The sequence below is a fragment of the Dromaius novaehollandiae genome, chromosome 1, assembly GCF_036370855.1.
Source record: "Dromaius novaehollandiae isolate bDroNov1 chromosome 1, bDroNov1.hap1, whole genome shotgun sequence".
Lineage (NCBI taxonomy): Eukaryota > Metazoa > Chordata > Aves > Casuariiformes > Dromaiidae > Dromaius > Dromaius novaehollandiae.
In genome coordinates this window covers 100,492,944-100,506,996 of record NC_088098.1, presented here as the reverse complement: position 1 = coordinate 100,506,996, position 14,053 = coordinate 100,492,944, and the positions used below count along the sequence as shown (strand labels likewise).

At 37.7% G+C, this 14,053-nt stretch overlaps 1 protein-coding gene across 3 annotated transcripts in view; it reads left to right on the top strand.

Annotated features, from left to right (window-relative positions):
• PROS1 (protein S) overlaps positions 1 to 14,053 on the top strand; it is a 35,324-nt gene that overhangs the window by 6,353 nt on the left and 14,918 nt on the right. For 2 of the 3 annotated variants that reach the window (XM_064522282.1, XM_064522277.1), the window contains exons 4-9: positions 166 to 252; positions 4,079 to 4,201; positions 4,352 to 4,474; positions 6,276 to 6,326; positions 6,575 to 6,700; positions 13,352 to 13,473. In XM_064522282.1, coding sequence (XP_064378352.1) covers positions 166 to 252; positions 4,079 to 4,201; positions 4,352 to 4,474; positions 6,276 to 6,326; positions 6,575 to 6,700; positions 13,352 to 13,473 — 632 coding nt within the window. The remainder of the gene's footprint in view (positions 1 to 165; positions 253 to 4,078; positions 4,202 to 4,351; positions 4,475 to 6,275; positions 6,327 to 6,574; positions 6,701 to 13,351; positions 13,474 to 14,053) is intronic. The other variant, XM_026122470.2, reaches the window with a different exon arrangement.

The window sequence follows — 14,053 nt, the reverse complement described above, 5'->3', positions numbered from 1 at the left end:
GATCCCAGCAGAGACATTCAGAAGGTGGGTTTGTGATCAGCTGTCCTTAATATGCCCAGTTTTTCTAATTCAAGCTGTGAGACCAGACTCTTTGAAGATGCTGTGCATAAGCTGTCTAAATGAGTGTTTGTATCATAAGCAAATTGTGTGGGTTTGCATTTGCAGGCTGCCTTGCCTCCCATCGAGCAGGGGTTTTCAGGGTTATTGCAAGTACTCCAGATTCTCCAGCTGACCTGAGGGCTTGTGTCAATGGTAAGCACTGCTGTTGTGTCCTTCACCTGCTGCACTCAGACCTAAGTATACACACTTGCATGGCTACAAAGCAGTTCACACAGGCAGAAAAAGAAACAAATCTCTGTTTAACTCAGGCAAACACAATTACCTGGAACAGAAATTCACATAAAAACAACTAGATGAGACAGAGCACTTTCAGAATAAAAGGTGTAGGTAAGTATTTTTAACTGTGCTCTGGAAAAGAAACATAATTAATTGCAGACAGCTTCCATTTGTAAAGCTCTTCTAGAAGCACAAGAAAATTCGCTGCCTCAGGCCACTGATGTCCCCTGCTATGTCCTCTGCACTCTACCAGAGTGTTTAATAATTGTGCATGACTCTCCACATTTAGCTGATACTGTTCTGTCGCTTAAGGGAACAGACCTTCTGCTTAATTCTCCTCTGTACCACTCTTTGGCCCATAGTTAAATTATAGCACTTCACGAAGTAGGTAACATTGCCAGCTGAAGAAATTAAAACATTAGCTAGAAGACATAGTCATTGACTATAGACATAAGGTCACAAAACATGAAATCTGTGGTGTTCCTCAAGCACGTAGTTTTTAAGCCCATACATTCATAAATCCAGTGTGAATAGTATCTTTTCGAATAAATTCACAGGAAGCAATACCATATTCCCTATGTGTTGCAACAGAAACATCTCTCTACAGTTCTTAAACCTTGACATTAAAAGAGTTTGCAGTTAGTTTGAATGTACATGCTTAAGCATCTGACCCTGTTTTTGTCATTGAAAGCTACTGAGAACAAAAAAGAAATCCTTAATAATTACACTGCACATGGTATGAGTGAACATATTTTCCAGATCACTTGGCCAGCGTGCCTGCTGTCACAAACTAAAATGTACTCCCATTCATCTTCTCTGTCTTTCTCACTCTCATTAGAGGTCCTGGGAGGAAAGGAGCAGAGTTCTGTGGATGTGCAGTGTTTCTGTATTACTGACCATTTCCCAGTGAGAACTAGTTTACTTGATACTCATTTTATTTCTCTCTTTGGGTTCACGTTATAAATTTAAAAAACCCTGTTGTTATTGGTCAGTCATCAGGAAAAAGGAGAAGTAAAAAGATTATGCATAGAAATTTCAAAGGTTTTTAAGGCCTGAGTATTCAAAGAAATTTAGGAAGAGCATTTCAGGAAGAGAGTTACTACTGAGAAAATAAATGGGATTTAAAATTCTCATTGATAATATATAACAATCTTTTTTAAATCTTGTTCTCACTGAGACAAACTTTTTTGTGATATTGTTATCAACAGACTTTTTAATTTTGAAAGTTTTTACTTTTTGGAATTTATTGACTCAATTTTTAATATTTTCAAAATGAATAATCTGATTTTTCTAATCAAAATTAAATGACTATAAAATAATAATTATATTAATCTTCTCAAACTGAAAAACTAACTAAAGAAATGACAATACAAACAGAATTTAAAAATAATTTCACGATTTTCATATTTGTCCAAATTATGTGTTTCAGATTACAAACACTAACATTTTTGGATAAATGATTAAAAAACAAACATTGAATATTTTGACTTTTACTCCATTTGGAAAGGAAGAAGAAAATTTTCACAGACCCTTTCTTACACGTTTCTAGTCCAAGCAGCTATCTAAGCTGCATCTTTAAGTACCTAAACATCTGTATCACATAACTCTGCATACTTAGAAATGCATTTGAAAATAAGCACTTAAAAATATCTGTATTTATATTTATGCAGCTTACCATGACACATTTCATGGATATCAAATACTCTTGAGTGGCAGAGGATACAGGTACCACAATATGTTCCTGGCCACCTACCCTGCCACTGTGGGCTGAATAAATCTTCTAACATTTAGCCATTGCCACAGAGGTTTCTTAAAGAGCATCACTGGGTCATAAGTCAAAAGAAAGCATCCCAGCTGGGAAAACAGGAAACCCAGGCCTCTCTTCAGAACAAATGGCTGCTACTTTACTATCCCTTCTGTGGCACACTGATCCTTCATCTATGAACATAATCTCTTTGTCTATCCAGTACTATCTATCCATTCTTATCTTCTTCCTCCAGTGTATTTCACTGGTTCTCCTTCATTGACTAGGTTCCCCAGTTCTCTCTCCTTTTGTGCACTTAATTTGCTTTATCTACTCCTATTGAGTACTGCCAATCCAACCCATTGTGTTTTCAGATCACTCTTTCACAAGTCCCCAGTGCCTTTTGCTCAGAAACATTTCCACTCTTTTCCCCAGTTGTGCCCTCTGAGGGTCAACTTCCACTTTCTATCATTTACATAATGCTTTGCTTATACAAAGCTTAGTTCCCATGCTTGTTCCTGAAGCTACAAAAGCAATAAAGAAGCAAGAAAGAAGAAAAAGTTTAGGCCCTTCCAGAACTGACATTTGGTAATTGCTGTGAATTAGCCATACATCAACCCCATTCCTTTTATTTCTTCTGTGCCTGTCCATCTTCACCTGTAACTGGAGTCCTTTGGCTTGCAAAATGAATATTACATGTTACGTAACTGCTGTCATAGAGGTGTGGTATACTTTTCGAGCTTGGCTGGCCTGTGGGGTTTTGGATTTACTTGCAGCAGAATTTAATTAGAACTAGATTTAATTGGCAAATATACTAACAACAGATTTTTTTAAGCTTTCTTTGTCACACAAGGCTAAACCTATTATTCTGTGGGGCCCAGTTCTTTTGAACACAATAAAAAAAGAATTAAGGAATCCAGGGGGCCTTATATGCAGAATCGCTGTAGGTTTGGGTCTACAGAAACACCGATCTTTCATTTCACTTTTCTGAATCTAAACTTCACAAAATCCTTCCTTATTTTCATTCTGCTATCTATTCTGTCAGGATACTACTTTTTTTAAAAGCAGGCCTCAAAATGACATTTTAAAGTTTTACAAGAACGTAACTCTAAAGCAGAAACAATATATTTGTAATTATTGGAAGCCTGCAGAAAAGAGAATCCATAAACCTACCATAAAACTCTGGAGAAGTAAATAGAAAGATAGCTTACATAGTATGCTGATATAAGATTCTGAAAAGGTGGGAAAAGTTAAAAAACATTTATGTATTTTGAGTAGAGCAAAAAAGTGAATTCTGTGTTCTCTGCCACAAACTCTGTTTTGAGCTTTGCTTTCTGAGGTCATGCTAGCATGTGTAAAGAGCCCTCAGTTGCTCTTTCCAATACAAGTTTCCATTTCTGTCAATGAAATTAGTATATGTGAAAGGTGACAGTACTGGACATTGGTGTATCCAGTTTTCCCACAGAACCTGTGCAGCTGTGGCAAACTGAGTCCCAAGACTCTTTGCAAAGATGACCTTCCTTGAACAAAGAAAATAATCTCTGTATTCTTTAAACTTTGTTTATTCTGTTGAAATTTGCGCTAAGACAGCTGAAATGATGAGGCAGAGTATAGTTCTATGAAAAGTGAAATAAGTCCTTAAAATGTAATGAAGTATCAAGACTACATTTGGTCACAGCATTCAGAGATTAACATGGTTTAGTGAGCCATTTGTTTTCTAGTTGTTTTCTCTTTGGCAAAGAAAAAATACTAGTGTTGGTGATATTGTCTCTGGATTAGCTTTAGAAGGGGGAGCGTGTCTTTTTTTTTTTTTTTGGACACTTGCTAATTTTTACTAACAGAGTTAGTAGTGAGGTTGTTATATGGGTGCTTGATCTTATGCGTCAAACTTTCTCTTCTTATGAAAGGTTCCTGTGGGAGGACAAAAAGACAACTAAGCTGACTGTTGAGGAAAAATCACCCAAATAACAAATATTTCTAATGTTTTTCCTCTGACAGAAATTTCAAACCAATGTAGCCCTCTACCATGCCATAGAGACGGATATAAGGAATGCATAGATGGACAAGCCAAGTATACATGTGTCTGTAAACCGGGATGGCAAGGAGAGAAATGTGAAGAAGGTACAGTCTCTACTGTCATTGTGGTGATAGTTCTCACAGTTATAGTTGTTCTAGTATTACTAAATAGTATCAGATGTTTAAGAATACCTACACACACGCAGTTGGTCAATGAATCTCTGAGCAAAGGTTTTTATTTTGTTTTCCTTCTAGATATAAATGAATGTGAAAACATAAATGGAGGTTGTAGCCAACGCTGTTCTAATTTACCTGGAAGCTACCGTTGTTTATGTGAAGATGGTTACTTCATGCATTCAAATAAACAAGACTGCAAAGGTAGGAAGTGTGACTTGAGGAGAACATTGTTACATGACAGTACATTGCCTGTAGACTAGAAAGGAAAGAATTTATGCTGGTAGTTCCATAAGTGCTCCAAGTCAGCAGCAGCTGACATTACCTCTGAAAGAAGCAGTCCTGCTCCAAACCTGACTACTTACCCACGTCTTGCCTTACACCACCACAAGCTTTTATGTAAATATGTAGTCAACCATATCAAGGAACTGCAATAGGTTAAAAGCAACCCGGGGCCAGTGAAAGGCTAGGTACTAGATTCTGCTTCATTACTAGAGGTGTGTAAAGATGAGCGAATCTAGGCTCATTAACTACTTGCCAAGATGTATTTTGTTTCAGTCACTAACCAGTTTCACATGCCCTTTAAGCAGGCTGAAACAAGAATCTAGATTGGTGAGACCATCTAACAAACAGAAATCCTTTCTGGCGAATGGTGGGTTAGCCTGAATCACTCTTAATTTGTGATGCCCTTCTTTTGGGAGTCTGTAAGTTCACTGGAGAAGAAACTATTCATGAATCTGAAAATTCTCTTCATAGAAAAGAATTGTCTTGTACTCACCCAGCATGACATTTTTCTTACAGGAGTGTGTCTGTTAATATCGACCATGACCTCTATGCTTCCTTCTATTTCAGATAAAGACTATGTATAATAACATAATCAGCAGTTCTTCCTGCAGAATCAGAAAAAGTGCAACCTCACTTCTATTTTAACATCATCTATTTCATTGGTGAACTATGCCAACAGTTTTGGATAATGTCAATTTATTAAGAGACTAGACGTTGGGAATATCTTCTACTGTCGCCTCTTTTAGTGGATATATTTTTGTGAATGAATAGTTTCCAGAGAAATTCCAGAAAAATGGAAGATAGCTGTTGTGTCATAAAGGGCAGGCAGATAAGTTGGTTAGCCTCTAAACAAGTCTTGGAAAGATACTGGAAAAGCTAGTTAAAAAAAAAAGATAGAAACATACTACTATATAACTTAGTTTAGTAGAAGAACCAGCTAACTGATAGATCTCAAAAAATATTTCTCAGTGAGGTGATTATTTAATGAGGATATTTCTAGTGGAGCTTCACAAAAATTAATGGTAAGACCAACTCTGTTCACTGTTTTCACTAGTAATGTAAGCAAAAATGTGAGTACTGATCATTCAAAGACTGGCAAATTGGTAAATTAGAGTGAGGACTAAGCAGCCAAAGTGCTGTTTCGTTCATCTGATAAACTGGATTACATCCAAGCACAGAACTGTGCACCTAGGAATTTGCAGTGCATACCAGAACTGTAGAAAAATGGACAGCTTTGATTCCAAAAAAGGTTTTGTGCATCCAAGGAAGCAAGTAGCAAAAACTGTGTTCCCAGTGCAGTACCATTTCCACAATCACCACAAAACCATGGAGAAAACTAAAATGACCCTTGCACATACAAGTGGGAATTGAAGTATTACCCAGAAACTGACACTCTTCTGTCTACAAGACATTTAGTAAGGTTATATGCTGCATCCAGTTGTAGAATCTACATTTTGAAAAGGACATTGAAAAATTGGAAACAACACGGAAGACAGATACTAAAATGATTTAAGTGATGGAGGAACAGTGAGAGACTTGAACACGTGTCAACATGGCCAATTAAAGAAAATTGTGAGATGAATTCATCATAGCACATAGGAAACTCCGATAGGATTATCAGTGTCTTTCTGGATGTCTTTTTCTAAGATATGATTTTATTATGCAGTCTGGCTTAGTTTATAGGAAATCTGTAGACTGCATTTCTCTTTTGCCTTCTTAGACATGCGTCTGTTTTCCTGTTATCCACAAAACGCACAAGAGAATGTGAAAGGTAGGCAAAGCGGAGAATTCACTTTTCAGTGAGAGGAAGCTAAAATGCTGTTTGGAATCCTCTGGAAATCTTTACTGCTGTAGATAAACTCTGCTGTGAAAGCATGGTAAACCTAGCGAGAAAGACCTAATTTGGCAGCCTTCTTCACGCTCCCCTGTTCCCAGCCTGAGTTCTCATGATCTTGGGTAGGGGTCAGGATAAAAAGTTATGCAAGAGAGCAACTTGTTTTTAATAACTTGTATTTCTAGATATAAACGAATGTGTGCTACGTCCAAACATCTGTGGGACAGCCATCTGTAAGAATACCCCGGGGAAATATGAATGCAAATGTGCGGAAGGCTACACATACAATTCGACTTCCAGGAACTGTGAAGGTATATATATATTTTAATCCACTACTGTAGCAAACTCCAACATGTCTTGTAGTGGTGTATTTTATTAATCTTCATATCGTCTATTGCAATATGGCTCAAGTATTGGTTCTTTTAGGGGGTTGATCAGGCTGTGCTACATATAGCATGTATAGTTGCCATAACCCACTCACAGATCTTGGAGGGTTAAGGTTTATTCCCCTGTGCCCTGCTGCATGCCAAATACGTTCTCAGTTCATGGTGGGTCTCCTGTCTAGCAGTAGAGAAGACTTGCTGTCCTTGGAAGATCTCTTGCATGGTTTTATCTCAAGCCAGCCAGCATGTTTCTTTCAGATAACTTGGAGCAATGTGTTAGGAATCTGAATAGTACTAGAGTGTCTGGTATCCTGTTGCAAGCATTGTTACACCCATAAGGATGGAATATTTGATGTCAGACTCTTTGATATAAATCCCTAACTCAAGTGAGGTTATGGTAAAAGCAAATAGAAGTAGTAGTTATTCACCAATTCCAAACTAGGTAAGACAATTAAGAAGACTTAGAAAGATGCAACCACCAGAAATGAAAACCATGATTTGTCTTGAAGAAAACCTAAAAAGCTTCTCCTTATCCATCTGATAGGCTGTTTAAGTGCTTATTTAGCCCACGTGGCCAAGGGCTCAATCTTTCTGTCCTTTGTAGGTCCTTATGTTTCATGTACATGAAAAAAGTTCTCACGAGGGTCAGTGAATCACTTTTAAAATGACATTCAAGCACCTAACCTTCCTTGGGGAATCCAGTTACATTGGAAAATAACAGCTTTAGAGTGAACTAAACTTTCTTCCAGGCTGGGAGTGACAGCATGACAGTCATATGAAAGATTTGTTATAAGAAGATCTCCATATTTAAAATGAAAACCATTTTTCCATATCGAGAAAAATACTATGAAAGAAGGAGCTGCACCAAAAGAGTCTTTCTTCAATAATATTATTTTCTGAAGTGACAGTCTGGAAGAAGGAACCTCAAGACAAAGTTCTGTAACAGTTATAACAAAGTTGAAAAATACTAATAGCTAGTGGTAAAGTGGCAAGAAGCCATTCTCACAGACACCATTATAAAATAAATTTTTAAAGTATTTGCAGAATTGCCCTAGAGTAAATTTTAATTCTACCATTTAAACTTTTTGTATGTTTAATACATAAAAATTAAATTAGAATTAATTAGAAATTAAATTTGAGTTGTAGAAGAGATGTATGAGCTCTTAGAGCTTTATCATGGAAGGAAATTTTCTACTTCTCCAGTTTAAGAAAAATATATCAGTGACTGACTTTTAATTAAAATACTACCTTTATGTTATTGCTCAAAAAGACTCAAAAGTAGCATCTTACTAGTTATGAATCTTTTGGTCCATGCCTTTTCATTCAGTTTTCTAGTGACAAAACTTCATACAGTGATAGGGATTATATATTCAGACATCTGCTCTTCTTTGTCCAGTTACTATGGAACTAAAAATATTACTGGCAGAATTTTGTGTCCCTTTTACATGCACTGGAATGAGAAAGACCTCACAGTAAATAACCTAATTTCCTCCCCTCTCACTACTCCCTGCAGATAATATGGGTTGCATCAAATCAAATTTAAGTATTTTCTTCTGAAATGGAGATTCCAGAAGGTTGCCGGATGCAGACATTAAAAGCAACCAAGTCTTACCTCCTAGAAAGAAGATAATGCTGCTAAGCTTTCAGACCAGGTTATAACCACATTAAGTGAGTCACCAAATCCTGTCTAAGGACAGGATTATGCAGACAGACAGGAATTAGCTTTTCATTGTCATATTGCATGTGGGTGGCTAAATTCAATCACTCTTACTATAAAAATCAGGTTTATGTGCATTTATGCATACCTGTGTCTATGATGATGGCAGATGCAATAGAGAGGAATAGAAAAGATTTTTTTTTCACCAATTCTTAGGAGAAGGTTGCTACAGTAGTTCTTCATCTCCACCTTCTGGGAGCCACCATCAGTAGAAGATACCTGTACAATCCAGTGTTTGTTTCACAGAAATCATACCAGTTTAGATACAGAATCTGTTTATCCTCTACAGACCAACTTTTCAATTTCAAACACCTTAACACAAAAAGTAGTAGTGGGAATGAAAAGTATGCTTATTGTGCCAGAAGGGCCTGCTTTGCAGTCAGTATCTAGGAGGGAAACCAAGCCAAACCTATGTTTTAAGGAATGACCTAAATATTTTGCATATTTTTACCCCATACCTATCTTCCTTCTCTAAAAAGGAGATCTCCTAAAGAAGCAACTGAACAAGCTAATCAAACAGCACAGAGTATGTCTGTATTTCAGGTATTAATCCACTCTAGCACATAGTCTGAAAATTTGAGACAGAGAATCAGCCTTTCCCCTTCCCACATGCATGTTTAACATGCACAAAACCGTGCTTATCCACACCCATGCTCTGGGGAAATCACCATTTTTCCCTAGTGTTATATAGAGCAGCCCCCTTCTAGGACACAGTTGGCAGTTCCTTTGTGGCTTATTTTATCATACCTTAGCAATTCAAAGCAGCAAATTATTTTAGTCTTCCACTGAAAGCAGCTGTATGAACCCAGCATGCTGCTCAGGATCATGGGTTTATATGAGGAGCTTCTCCTGGCTGTTTTATGATGTGGGACCAATACTTAAGAGAGATTTGTGGGAAGCCTTTGAAATAGCACAATGCAAAGATGTTGAGTACTTCTTGAAAGAACAGCAGGATAATTATAGCATATATGATTAAAACAACTCCAGAAAACCTGCTCCCCACCTCCCTGTGCAAGTCAGCATTTTTGTAGCAGGGCAATTAGCTGAGTGAGATGCTGCCATTTGGACTGATTGGGGGTTTCAGAACATCTGCTGAGAAATGAGACTTTCATACCTGTGCAAGAAGCTTGTCTCTGGTGCTATAGTACACACTGGAGGGAGACCTTACTTTTGAGCAGTAGGTTCATATTAGAATAGAAATCGATGCCCCAGACTGATGCAAGTCTATGAGTAATTGGTTTAATGATAGAAATTCATCTGTCAAGCAGTGTGTGATAAGCTTTCATAATACCTTCATAAGCCTCTGTTTACCTCCAGGCTCTGGGCCCAAGGAATGTGCTTGAAATAACTCCTGCTTTCAGAGAATTCAGCATGCAGATTTACACTAGTGCTGCTGATTATCCAATGCTTATAGTTTTGCTTTTCTACTGCTGTGTGTTCATGTACTGAAAGGGGTACAAGATCTTTCACAGAGAACAATGCCTCCTAAAAGGTCTATACTGAGTCATACCCCTGTACTGGGGCTGGGAAGAAAGGTGCTGTGATCTGATTTTAACCTTGCTGAATAAGTACTCCAGTTCAGGGTCTTGCTCCCTCCTCAGAGTCTGTCTGCTGCCATTCTTTCCAAGAGGTTTTGAGTGGGGCATTTCCTTTTACATCTCCACAGTGAGACAGGCTATCACTTTTTTATTTCTTCTCTGTAACATCATCCCCATCTCAGACTTAAATGGATTTTCCGATCCCAAAATGATCATAATGGGAATGAAAGATATTTTTCCAAAAACAGGCAGAGTAGGGAAAGACAGAGGAAGAATTCTTCTCAACCATAGCATAGTATGAATAGGCTACATTTTGAAATTTATCATTGCCTCATTTGCAATTTTGATAGGATGTGAAAATACAGTAAAACCAAAAAAAAAAGCAGCGGATGACATTGTAACACATTGTTTGTTCAGGTTAGGCAACCCACCAAGACCATAAACACTTTGACGATTACTAAATTGAAAAGACTACATATGCCAAACAATAGAGAGGTCATCCAAGCATAAAAGGAGGAAATAGAGGGGTCAGTGAGTTACAAATGTACATCAGCAAAATTTGTCCTAACAGACAGAAATACTGCCACACAACTAATCTGTGAGCATTGTCCCAGGCATACAGAAGGAACTTGGGACAAGCTTCTGAAGTAAGCACTTAAATGTGACAACCTGCCCTGGTATCTTACTCCTCCAAAATGAATGAAATAGGGATCAAGCCATCAGCAGGGGTTTGGTAATTTATATCTGCAGGAGTTTGTACAAGTATACATACATATATACATGCAAAGTATACCATTTTAATAGGGAAGCCTTCTCAAATCTGAGCAAAGATAAAACTTTTAACACTGACCAACATGCTCCACTGAAGAGACTATGTAATTTCAGACACAATTTAATTTGTATGTTCATTTTTTAAAACTAATACAAGTTCTGGTAATGCAACAGCAAAAAAATCTGCAAAATGTTATGTCAAATCAACTTGAAGAAACATCTATACTTCTATACTTCTGTATAAGCAATTCCTTTTACTCTGTTAGCTGACATTTTGGATGCACATTTGAAGAAATGGAGGGAAGGAGGAATATCTCTTGTGTAGTCTTTTCTGCAGCTACCTACCTAAGAGGAGTTAGAACCCGAACAATCCAAAAAGCCACAATCATCAACTTTCCATTCATTTCTCAGGAAATCTCTTCTAGTATATGTCAAACCTTCCCTCAGAACAGACAAACATGGCAGGCAGCACTTGCTGGTCGAATACTTGAGGTCTTCTACCTGTCTTTATAACCAAACATATCCTCAGAGAAGCCTCCAGAATAGGCAATGGAACGGCATGCAGAGCAGTTGGTTTGAGTTCACCGTTTTTAAAAGTACCATGATCATGTGCGACGAACTCCCAAGGAGAACCCTGTCACTATTCCCGCCACCCCCCTTCCAGGAAAGGGAACTCTCTTCTAGCAAAATAGAAGCAAGGCAAGGTGGTGGAGTTGGCTGTAGAGTGCTAGAAAATGCCGTGTTGAGTTCTGCACAGTTTGAACATACTACAGAGTTAATAGCAGTTTTCCATAGTAGAACACCCGAGACACCTGATGTGCTTCTAGCATACAGTGCAATCCTGCAAATACCCAAACTTGCTAAGCTAGTTCTTTCCAAAAACAGAAAAAAAAAATCCAAACCAGTCTGTTATACTCCATCAGCCTGCTACAGGACAGGAGATGATTCTCAGCTTGGTAGAGCAGACGTAAGCTATCATTCTGGAGGAGAAGTGACTCAGAACAGTCACTGTTCAGTAGTCTATGTGAAGAGTGAACATGAAAGTTTGGTACCACAAGGATGTATAAAGGGAAATGCAACTTGCTGAGATCAGAGGGTAGAATGGGAGGTGAGCAGAGAGAGTTGGGACTTAGGTGAACACCATGGGAAGACTGCATTTGAATCCTGTAGCTCACAGCTCACACAACCACAGCAGAGAAGCTGACATAGCACATGGCTGGACCTTGAGCAGAACGTGTGAGTTTTGGCTGTATTTGCCACAGCAAGCAACTGTACAGCTTTTTTATCTGATTACAATCATGTAGGAGGGAATGTAAGCCTGAACACAGACCGCTTGTGGTGATGATTTATGGAAAAGACAAGCAATACATTTTAATAATAGGGAACTTTTCATCCAAATATGAGGTTAGTTTCCTCAACCAGCCCATGAAGGCTGTGAATTAGGTTGAGCCTAGTGATTTAAATAGTATAGAAACTGCTGGCACTCAGAATTTAAGCAATTTGTTCATGATCATTCACTGCAGAGATAGGAATCAGAATAGCATTCAGAAACTCCAAAATTTAGTAACCTGTTCTGGAAGGAGATTATGCATACTCACTGCAAAGCAGCACTTTCTCCAGTAAGGTTTTTAATCTTTTTTTAAAGGAACAGAAAAGAAGTATTTTAATGTTAAAAGAACTGGCATTATATAAAACAGATTTTTAAAATGCATGCATCAGTGCAAAATCATTTATTCCCACTAGAAGGGCCATTCATTTCAAAGCAAGCAGCGCAAATTCTTTAATCTGAGGCCCAAGATCACCCTCATTAGAGTTTCTTAACCAGGAGAGGTTTTGTTTGTTTCTGTATTGTTAATATAAAATTGTTAATATAAAAGATATATTAGCCTTTTACACCTAAATTATTGTATACAGCCTACAAAATAGAAAATAGTTTAGCTTATTCACAGACAAACATCTTTTGCTGTTACTCAAATCTGATTGGTCTCCACAGATAGATGCTGCCTGAAACTTAGTTTTTAATGAGATTATTGTGCATCATTTTAAGGAATATTTTGCTCTCAATATTTGGCCTTATGTGAATAAAGCCTGTACCTTCTCCAGCTACTTGCCATATATACTCCTAATATTCTAACTTTGACTCTTAATATTCTAACTTTGCATGACATCTACAGGGAAAGGAAGCAATCTGACCCACAATGGCATTGCTACCATAAATGGTAGTGATTTATGGAGGTTTCTTTCACTAATTCACCACCTTACGGCTCATCTTTTTACTCTCTCACAAATTAGACCAAATTTTCTCCAGCTCTGCACACAAGGTGTCTATCTGATTACTAGGACTTATACACCCAGAATCTACATTCTAGATTGTAAATTTTAAATAGGAGGCATCCATTAGCATTAGTTTAGCTTAGCAACAGTCACCTATTGGATTCATCTTATGCCGGAGAACGCATCTTGTCCATTATTGCATTAATTTAATGTTTGTTTTCAGTCTGTGCCATGAATTCTCTGAGTAAATCTCCTTCTGTACACTTCCATTCCTCCTAGATATTGATGAATGTGCTGAAAATATTTGTGCTCAACTTTGTGTAAACTCTCCAGGAACTTATAGCTGCTATTGTGATGGCAAGAAAGGCTTCAAGCTTTCTAAGGACATGAAGAATTGTGAGGTAAAACTGCACTATATAAAATTCCATGGGGAAAAGTACAAAGTTGGATATTTCTTTATAACAGGGTGTGTTAGATTAGGGAATATAGAAAACTATTTGAGAACTGATTGAAAATTGCTGAGAAAGTGCTGGGTACTCTAAGCTGTGGTTTGGCTCATGAAGCAAACCCAGTAGGGATTTGGATGCCATTCAGTTTATGCATGCTCACTTACAGGAATCCTGTCAGGAGATGCCTGCCTTGGCCAGTCTTTTTTTATTCCCTTGCTACTTCCAAAATAAAAGCCCCAGCTTTCTCCTATTGAAGTAGTAATTCTGGTTCAGCTTACTCAGAGCCAGAATGTATCCGTATGTTCCCAGGTTTTCCTTAGACTGCACAAAAGGTTTCACTCACTTCCAGAATTACTCTGTGCTTTGCCTGTTGAAAAAACTGGATTGTTTTCCACAGTTCTGATCTGCTATAACTTAAGAAAAAGCCCTTGGTAATGTTTGCCCATGGAGAGTGTCTCACAGACAAATAGATTCTTCTTACTCAGTTTGAGCTTGCACTTTTTAGTAACAGAAAATTTGGAACTCCAGAGAA